The 10932-nt window shown below is 34.3% G+C and overlaps 1 protein-coding gene across 1 annotated transcript in view; it reads right to left on the bottom strand.

Annotated features, from left to right (window-relative positions):
* Positions 1-414: 414 nt before the first annotated feature.
* LOC108740586 (cytochrome P450 4d2) overlaps positions 415-10932 on the bottom strand; it is a 31506-nt gene continuing 20988 nt past the window's right edge. The window contains exons 7-10 of the mRNA XM_025975675.1: positions 10144-10513; positions 7844-8084; positions 6882-7061; positions 415-1202 (exon numbers count right to left, since the gene is read on the bottom strand). Coding sequence (XP_025831460.1) covers positions 1033-1202; positions 6882-7061; positions 7844-8084; positions 10144-10513 — 961 coding nt within the window. The 3' untranslated portion in view covers positions 415-1032. The remainder of the gene's footprint in view (positions 1203-6881; positions 7062-7843; positions 8085-10143; positions 10514-10932) is intronic.

Raw genomic sequence — 10932 nt, 5'->3', positions numbered from 1 at the left:
TTCAATATCACTAAACTACCGTAATTAACAAAGAACTTCTCATAACTAATATTTTGTAATTACTGATACTTACGTTTTCCAGAAACTCTATTGGTATTTACATGCGCGTTTTTCGAATATGATAGACCCTTATTTATAGGTAAACAATATATATGTATAAATAATTAACAAATACAACATTATATTTTTATCCAAACAATATTGTACCTATCACTTTACCACATTGTTTCTTTTTATTCAAAAAACTTGAATTACCACAAAAGTACGTTGAAAATTAGTAATACCTAACATAAAGGGATACTCTTGAGGTCAACTTACTTCGAACGCTTCGATATTTAATCATAAAATCATTTTTCGCTGATAAACGAATTCATCATAAACCTTCCCCGAATCAAGATAAAAGAAACTCATAAAATTGTTTAAGACTTTATTTTTACAATACAAGTTCCATTCAATTCTTATGCTAGTTTACACTTAATCAACACACAAAGTGAATGAAAAACACGTAGACTTAACACATTTGACGGTATTATCTGGTCCAGTCAGGGTCGGATTGCTTTGCATGACCGGATGGCGATCGCCACTGCGGCCAGGTGACAATAGAGGTCAAACCAAAATAGAGGTCAAAACTAAAATTAAGGGCCAAAGCAAAAACATTGAAAAACGATTAACTATAAATAATAACCTAATTAAAAAACACAATGAAGAAGGAAGAGACGTATAACTAATGATATCGCTGCTATCAAGTATTGTGGAAACTACTGAAATAGAAATTTTTTGCCCTATTAATTTATTAATTTTTAATATTTAATCTTTGTGAAAGAATTAAATTGAATTGAATTAGATGTATCTGTACGTACCTATCTAAATTGAGTACTATTTCTTTTTAAATTTTGTGTGTCAAACTTCTATAGCCACCGGGATCAACACTAGTCAGTCCGATCCTGCCTAAGGTAAACACTACAAGAATATATATTGATAAAAGTTCTCTCTTCTTCATATTCTTATAAGCACAGATATCATTTCTTATTTTCATGTCATGAAATTTCGTCGTTTTATCCTAATATTTACGCCGTTGGCTGACTTCAGAGTTGCCTCAGTCACCAATATTGGTTGTTGCTCTGGAATTGCTGGCAAAACTTCGTAGTTTAAAAGAAACTTAGCCAGTGTAAATTTAATTTCCAACATTGCATATTTCTGTCCTGGAAAATAGAATAGATTTTAAAACATTTATTCAATTGCAGGAATATAAGAGTCGAGAGTCATCCCGTTTAATTTCAGCAATTGTTTTATGATAATGTGTAGAAGTGGAATGAACAAAAGAAAAAAGAAAAAACTCCATTATGTCTAAGTACCTAATTTTAAAACTTTAAAACCGTAATGGCAGTTTTAACATTAAATAACAAAAGGTATAAGACAACAGTGATAAGTTGGAAAATAGATATGAAGGCTTATTTAAGAAATAGGTATCCATTGCTTTGTTTGTTTTCTTTTTGTATAATTGAGGACAATTAAAAAAAATCAATGTAAAGTTACTAAATGAACATTCGATAAGACGCAAAATTTTATTTTGTTTCTACATATTTCAGACGATTTCAAATTAGATGATATGATTCTGGTCTCGTAACTATTTATGCGAAGTTAATATTAAATGAGTAAAATGGGTTGCCTAGTATAGGTACTCTCATCAATTTTTAGAAAATAAGCGTCTTATTATACAAACACAAAAGTATCCTAAATATTACATTATATGTGTATATCTATTAGGATCTTGGTTTCCATGTCATTTATTAATTAGTTTATTATTACAATTACATAAGTATTTATAATTAATTGTAGGATTCTTTACCGCACATGCGCCATTTCGGAAAATGCTGCAGGTGGAACAGTAACTTATATCCCTAGCTCCATTTTAGGTATTATTCAAACCGTTGAAGTGTGCAACCGTTAAATTTATTTGTAGGTTATAGCTACAGAAAGAGAATTCTGATTGTGAAAAGTGTCGTGTTTCTTTTGATATAATCGTCGTCAATAAATACTCTTTTTGCGGAAACTCCATTTTGTGAACAGAAACTAAGAGTGTGTGGTTCCATTTTGTTATAGAAGTGAACAGAAGCATGAGAGAATATTCTGTTGGTTCAAGTAGGTGTATTTTTAATTGATATTATCTGCCAGCTCTTACGATTATTGTACTATAATAATAGAGGCTTGATTTGTTATTCTGTTTTACCTCGTATGTTATTTTCCACTAAAAGCCGGTGCGTATATTACGGCAGTTAAGTAAAGATAATACTAAATCCTAAAGGGTATGACTGTTTTACTTAACAATATAAAATTTTAACATAATAAGTTACATAGACCTATACCAATCAGAGATTTGAAAGTAAAGAAGCAATACGGTTTTAGTTCCGATTTTGCGAGGTTAAGTCTGACTCTTTACCCATCATATTAATATTTCTAACAAAACTTGCGACGATGAGTTCGAGTCGGCTTCAGAATTGCATTAATGCAAGATATTTTATTCTCAAAATCCAAAAAATGCAAGTTTTGGCAGTTTGAGATCACTATTACAGAAAGTAGGTAAATTGACAAGCTAATAGGAGAGTAGTCACCTCCGTTATATCTCTAGTAGCCTAATTCTATCTTGGCCCTAGAACTGTCCTTGATGCACTTTAAGATTTTGATTAATCTCAAAATTCGAATAATATTTATTTGGCTTTCTAAATTTTCAGATTAAAATGTCCAATTTTGAATGTGCTAGGGCAGGGGTTACCAAACTTTCTGTAATGGAACAGTTCATAAACTCAGTAAATAGCGGAGTTTTTTGTGTTGGCTAGTTTCTGCTAGTAAAAATTAAAGAAGTTTTTAAAATACATCATTTATTTAGTAACTAGTTTTAAATAGGTACACCTAAAACTGTAATATAAATATAAAAATTAATTACTTAATAATGAATGACTCATGATTTAATGAGCCAAAAAAAAACACGTATCTTCTTGATGTCAGACACAATACTGGAAAGTTGTATAAACAATACAGGTTTGCTTTCAAAAACAAACGTGCTCTTTTGACAAACTCCCAGAAATTATTTAATGGCTGATATTTGTATTTTAGTGTCAAATGAGTGACACCAATTGAACCAATTGAATTAGCTGTCACAGAAAATGAATTCTGAACCCTGGAATCATCCTCACAAGCATTCGGAAAATATTAAAAAAAATGACGTTTTTAGGTGTTCTAAAATACTGTAGAAACTTTTTCATTTTTCTTCTTCGTTAAAATTTAATTAAGATCAGTAGATTTTATCGATAAAATCCAAAATTGTATGTATTGTACCGCGGATTGTATAGTCACAACAGGTATCCCTCTTGGAATTCTCGATCAGTTACCCTCATGTCATATGTGTTCTTCATACTATCGCGAGTATGTAAGAACATACTCCTTCACGGATGTCATCAAGACGCGTTCACACTAACCTAATCATCTCTAGCAACATCCTCACCATGCTTACAACTAAACTTCAAGTCGCATTATAGTCCCGGCTCCTGACTGGTTTCTTCCCAGTAATTTCATCGATTGACTATCAATACGTCACAATAAATAATAACAGATATACTCGTAAGTCTCTTTGATGTTTATAGAGCATCTTGGTCAAGTGCTTGTTAATAGTCTTGTTTATTCGCTCCACCATTCTATCGGATTGAGGTTGCAGAAATGTAGTCCGAGTTTTGTGAATTTCCAATATAAATGTCCAGGAATATGGTGACTTCAAAGTTTCAGCCTTCCCGAATGGAGCTCTATTGGTCGACTTATTTGACGACCTCTTCCGTTATAGTGGTGGCCGTCCGGTTGGATCAACCCATAACGATTTCACTTCGGTAGATTTAGCAGTCACTTCTTGCTAGGAAGGGTCGTTTTCCTTCCTTCCTTTTCATTGTTGAAGCGTTCATAGAACCTAGTAAGTGTCTTGTTTTTTCTTGATGCTAATCCGTGACAGTTATCGTTCTAACTTCCTCGTGCTCCTCAAAGTTCAATTTTTAAAGCGTGGTCTTCGGGATAAAGCATCGGCATTCTTGTGGCTATTTCCAGTTCGATGTTCTATATCAAAAATATTTTTGAAGCTTTTCTATCCAACGTGCTACTGACCCACAGGACTCTTGAAATTTAGTAACCATTTTAGAGGCAGATCCATTCCGGAGCAAACAATTCTTCCCATAAAGATACTTGAATCTGGTGTCTTCAAATTGGTTAATTTATTCCTTAATTTTTTTTTAATAGAATTCTCTTCCTGTTGACTTCAACTCCACATTTGATACCAAGTATGGCTATTTATATTTCAGGACAGTAGCACTAACTAGATACCTAAGCTACTTCTAATTTACTCTTCACTATGTTTATATCTCTCGGATTCGCTAATTCGCACATTTACCAACTAACTCCGGATGTAGGTCTGTTTATATTGTTATAAAATTCTTCAGAATAGTCTTCATTCTTCTCAAGAATTCCGGAAATCCTATTGTTAAGCAAGCAAATATAAACACTGCCGACCTACCCATAGCCAATCTCTCCCTGCGGACATACTCAAGAGCCGTCGATAATCAAAGTACTGATTATCATGTAGATGCTTGTACATAACACTGCCCTTTCCCGGATCATGTTCTGCCCTTTCTTCCAAGAACCTTGTCGATACCTTCAGCTCCTGCCCTTTTGGTATCCGGTCGTTAGATGGAAATAGCAATCTTCCGTTTTCAATTAGATGGGTTTCTCATTGTGGATTGTCGGTGGGTACATAAGTTCTATCCCAGTGTAGCGGAAGAGAACATGCTTCGTACCACACACTAGTTCAACCCATCCAAACCACATGTTACTTTTCACATGGTTAGATTAGTGCTCAGCATCCGGTCCCTTAACTCCACTAAAGAATCGAGTTTCCCAGACAATTCTTCTTTGGTGACAAGGTAACATATAAATCGGTTTCAACCAGTAAATTTAATACCTTTCTTCTATCTCTGAGTTGATCTTCCAGATCCGATATCAGACCAAATTTCTTTCTGAATACTACAGTCATTCCGCGGCTCATACTCAAATCTGCGGCCACCAAATTAGCTAGCGGGTATTCAGCAAATAAGTCTTGGGGCGTTTCAGATGTAACTCTATGACTCCAAATCTAGCCTCATTTCTTCATAGGTACTGGGGATCCGAAGATCCAGCTTGTACTCATCTACTCTGAGCATCTTCGTGGTTGTTAGCGTATGAACTCAATCGGTTAAAATGGACGACTTTTAGTTTCCCATTCGGTGCACGCCTAATCAAATAGACGACGTCAATTATTCGCTTGATTATTTTATTCGGACCTTCGCAATTATGTTGTGGCTTTAGTTATAGAGCTCTCTAGTAGATTGTACAGCTACAACCTGATCTCCTTCTTGGAATTCTCCATCAGTCACCCTAATGTCATATGAGGCAATCTGTCAGTAGCTATTTGCATGTGGGAACGTACTTCATCATGGATATAGTTAAGCTGCATTCAGAGTTCACTAACGTAATCTTCAGATTACTACTACTACCTAAACTTCAAGTCGCATGGCAGTCGCCAGTACTTTCATAAGAAATGACAGATAATAATCCCAGTTTCTTTGATGTTTAGAGACAATCTTGAACAAGTACTTGTTAATGGCCCTGTTCATTCGCTTCCCCGTTGCATCGGATTAAGAATGCAAGGTGTAGTCCAGGTTTTTTAAATTCCCCATATCTTTCAAATGTCCAGGTGGAGTTGAAATTTCATCCCTCACTCGAATGGAGATCTATTAGTACGCCGAATTGGTTTAGATCGGTCGTCTTCCTTCTTTTTTCATTCTCAAGGCAGTTTTACGGCAGAGACAGAGTTTTGTTCTTCGTTGATGTTGTCAGGGTGCTATTGCTCATCCCTGAAGTTGTGCTTGTAACTTCCTCGTGCTTTTCGACGTTCAATTTTCAGAACATGATCTTCGGGATAAAGCGTCGGTATTCTTGCGACTAATTCCAGCACTATATCAAAATTTGCCAACTAATTCCGGCTGACATCTAGAACAGATCCGTGCAAACTTTAACTTTGTTGGAACCGCTACCTGAGGTTAATTTGGGTCACTCCATATCCTTCAATGAGTACGAGAGAGTAAACAGTAATGACCCATATTTCCCTTTTTCTTCTCCCTTCCACTTCCATATCAAGCCCCTCCATCCCGTAGACGAGCGAAGCCCCTCTCGCAACTTAAATAATACCTACGAAAATTTTGCAATGATCGTCCCGCAGCTCAGGGGTAGCATGCCTAACTACGGTCACAATACTATAGGGTTAGACTATGGAAGAGGGGACTCACCTACGAAATGGAAGGGATAAGAAAAGGAAAGAATCATCTCACTCGCACTCGCAGGAGCAATGAGGAGCTCCTTGGCTGTACCTGAGGAGCACTCGGGAGTCAAAAGAGCCCAGTTTGCCCGGCTCTGATCTAGAGGTCTATTTATATTGTTATGGAATTCCCCGTAACAGTCTTCATTCTGCTCGAGGATTCCGGAACTCCTATTGTCACTTAGATATGATTTATTACCCTTCGCGCCTTTATTAAAAAGGTTGCCGATCAATGTCCGTTAGAATCGTTATGATAATTTGGGGGCTGTCTCCACCCAAGATCCAACTTTCAAGAACTAACTGACAATTAAAACGTTTAACTAAAGGATGAAATTGTACCTTAGGAATACCTTTAATATTTAGGACGTTGTCGTTTACTCGGGGGTATTTAACTAAAAATCACCAATCTTTTGACGTGCTACACATCACAATTAATCTAATTTTATCTAGTTATTGATCATCCGATATAAAGACTTCAAATTATTATAGCTACCTATGCAATTCCTCGGTCCTGCACTGAATGGTAAATATGCGTAAGGATATTGATTAGTAGTGTTATAATTTAAAAATCGATCTGGATCGAACTTCTCCGGTTCTGAAAAGATTTTTTCATCCCTTGCCATTCCGTATGCAAAAATTATCGCAATCGTTCCTTTAGGATATAGGATACCATCTAGAAAACAATACATACTTATAAAACATTCAAATTCTTGCCCTTACTTTTATAAAAAATAGCAAACCAGTGTTAACTTCAAGATAATAAAATCCATACGAATGTAATTTTAATTTCAAAATGTCGCACAAAAATGTTTCACCGATTAAACAAACACTTTACATGTGCAAATTGAATTTTGTGTTACTATCAAATCAAGTAGAGTGAAGTAATAAAAAAAATCTTATTAAATGACCAGAAATTGATAACGTCACAAAACAAAATATGTTTTATTTAATATTAAATTTGAAACTGTACATTTGGTACTAATTTTATATAGTTGGGGCTGGGCAACTTGGCTAACACATGGAAAATTAATTTTCCATTTTCCGGAAAGATGTTCTGCCGCGATGTCGGCTGTGCTGTCTACTAAACTAAACGAATTCTATGATAGAATATGATAGAAACGATACAGGAATAAGAATTTCGAGTGGCCAGTGGGTTGAAAGGTTAAAATTTTGTAGGGAAACATAATTTTCCGCGTTTTCTCCCTTCCTACAAATTGAATCTAAGAAAATGAAATAACGGAATAACATAACACAGTAAAAAAGTCGTAGAACATTTTATTTTGGAAAATGGAAAATGAATTTTTCACATGGTAGCCCCACGGTACAACTTCTCCTCTTATTATAATCAAATTTTTCAGAGGCAGAAGCGCGAAAATGGGGCACAATTTGTAACGATTTATTGGTGATTTAAAAAATCGATTTTATTGTCTAAAAAAAATTTGCCTAATAACTTACCAAACTCGATATCTTCGGCAAACGTTCTACCGTATATGGGAACCGAAGGATATAAACGTAAACCTTCTTTAATGGTCGCTTCGAGGTATTTCATATTTTGCAAATCGGTATAACTAAACGAATAGTTTCTGTCGAAACCACAAATTGATCGTATTTCTTCCAAAATTTTTTCCTGGACGTGAGGATTTTTCGAAAGGCAATGTATAGTGAAACTTATAGCCGATGATACTGTATCGTGACCCTGAAATTGATCAATATAATAATAAATAGTTGTGTATTTAAAAAAACTAAGTGTCGAAACCATTTTTCGGATAGAACAAGATCTCAATTTAACATATCTTTTGGGTCCATGAAACAGAAGGAACCAAAAAGAGGTAATTTGAAAGTAATTTTCAATATTATAAATTGCTTTCTGCTTATCGTTGATTCAGTATTGGAAAAATTCGAGTATTTGCTTAGTATACATTATATTGGCAGAGTTTTGTATGTCATACCAAAAGTCGCAGTAAGCTTGGCATTAATTTTCGTAACTTCATTCGAGGTTACTGTAAGCGCAATTTATTTATTTTAAAGGAAGACGCCTATCCTTTTATTGCACAAATAGAAACTAAGGAAAATCCAAACTGATAGCCATTTAAGCTACGATATTTTACCCCAAATATTTTAATTGAGAGCTACGTCAAATTAGAACAGTGATTATTGTTCCTTATAATGGTCTTCAAGTTTGCAACTACATAATACATTTACGTTTCATTACCCATTGTATTCATAATTAGGAGGAAAAATATTTTTGATTAGCTATTATTTTGTAATGAGTAAGGGAAACATTTTTCATTAGGTATTATTTTTGTAATGAATCTCTCTATCTTTGTACCTTAAATTTGTAATACTTTTTACTTCATGCGATCTTAGTACCCCAAATAAAATACTCCTATTGTACAGTCCTTACGCTCGAAACTGGCGGAAATTTTAAATTGATGTGGATGCGTGGTGGCAAAAGTAGGCAGTTTTTGTTATAACAATTGCAGCCCTCTTTCTTCAGTGTTCCTATCAAGGGCGTAGATTAGATATTTAAAAGCAGGGATCAGCTTATAAAATTAAATTAAAAAAATTAACTTATTCGGTTGCTTTTCTTGTTGTAGATATTTAAAATTTATATAAAAAAGAAATGAACGCAGTAATTGAGTTTAACGTGATTTATTTAAATGTTATGTTAGATAATGAGCAAGTAATAGGTATACAAACAGAAGAACTAATTGTTGATGTCGGTGACAGTGATATCGATTTCGATGAGGACAGTGAATGTGAATACCAACACTTTTGGTAAGATATGTTATGGACAGTGGGCGCGGTGGAAAAGGTTAGAAGCGTTCGAAATGTGTCACAGGCGAATGAAGAGGTATTAGAAAGAATAGGAGAACACAGGACTCTATGGAAGTCAATAATAAATAGGGGAGATAGGTTGGTAGGGCACCTTCTCAGATATAAAGGTCTAGTCAGAGACATATTAAAGGCAGAAACTGTAGTTAGGAGGGGTAAAGGTAGACCTAGATTACATTACTGTTCGTAAATAGTTAAGGGTATGGGTTGTTCTAATTTTAATCAAATGCGAAGATTAGCTGAGGATAAGAAAGAGTGGAGGTGCGTATCCATGATGACGACCTTATGATGATGATGATGTTTCTATATTATTTCCTAGTACGCTACTGTCCTATCTGTATTAAGATAATAATTTACGCCTATGGAAAACTTATTTGTGTATCGGTTCCTAGTAATTTACCCTAATAGGCCATACAGGGCAAGTATCTGCGCGTTCATCCGACCTGTACTCGTTACTGATATCGGTAGAGGAATCCATAATTTCCTTATTAATGTTTTTTCATCTATCTTTTCCTTATTCACAAAATACACAATGCAATTTTCTTTACGTAAGTATATAATTCTTTAAAACCCACGAAATCTCATATCTGTAGGGAAGCTCCATATACGATAGATCATATGATAGTTACGACACTACTAGTCTCGATCAGAAATGAAATCTCTCTGATGCCGTGTTTATGATAGCTTCGGTTTTTTTTTACTGATAGGTGAAACAGCCGGTCGACGGATTGACCATTCGTGTGCAAGGGGCCTTACAGAATTACAGTTAACATTTCTTCCGTGATTGTTTCCAATAACGATCATAGTGAAACATATTTGACCAAGTGGACAAAGCCAAATTGCGTTTAACTTTTACAAAAAAAAAATAGTTACCTACTAAAAAGCTAGTATTTCTGTAAAAATTGCCTTTGACTACTTACCTCAAACATAAATGTGTCCACCTCTTCTCGTATTTCCCTGTCTGAAAGATTGCTTCCTTCCAGTTTTGACTTCAAAAGTAAATCTAAGAATGCCAACTTCTTTTTGATTCCGATACCATCTTCATCATTGACCAGTGGGCTTTTTGTTTTTAAGTCATCTGTCCTCTGCTGAATAATCGATTCAGTCATCGAATGTAAAACTTTTAATGCCTTTTTTTCTTTTTGATAAAGACTGGAGAATTGAAATAAGAATTCACTGTGTAAATATGGTGTAAAGACTCTGAGCATTAACAATTCACACATAAATTTCACACTTTTGACATATTCCGAGTGCCTATTAGTTTGAGCGTTGATCTTAGTTCCAAGAGCGCTTTCTTAAAAAATAGGAATTTATTAGATGCCATTCCTTTTCTATCCTTTCTACATATTTAATTTGTACAACAGGTAATCGTTAAGGCTTGACAAATGTTGGTAAATTTAATTCAGTTATAATTTATAATATGTCCCAAGAAAAAATAACTAACTCCAATCTAATTTCTAATTTATTTAACTTCACAAAAGACCAATTTTTATAAAACATTTTTTGAAAGGTTAATATTCAATTATATATAAAGATTAAAGTGAAATTAATTTTCTAACTTTTACATATTGCCTGTCTAGCTTAGTGGTCAGAGCCTTGGTGTGTAGGAAATCAAATTCACTTTAGTTTAAAAATTATTTTCACAAAAGATTCTCAATAAATTTTAAATTAAAAAAATACTTTTAAAACATACTGTTACATATCAAAAA

Source organism: Agrilus planipennis, unplaced genomic scaffold (assembly GCF_000699045.2).
Source record: "Agrilus planipennis isolate EAB-ADULT unplaced genomic scaffold, Apla_2.0 scaffold250, whole genome shotgun sequence".
Classification (NCBI taxonomy): Eukaryota; Metazoa; Arthropoda; class Insecta; order Coleoptera; family Buprestidae; genus Agrilus; species Agrilus planipennis.
Note: the sequence above shows the minus strand (reverse complement) of the source record. Positions and strands in the feature narration are given on the sequence as shown.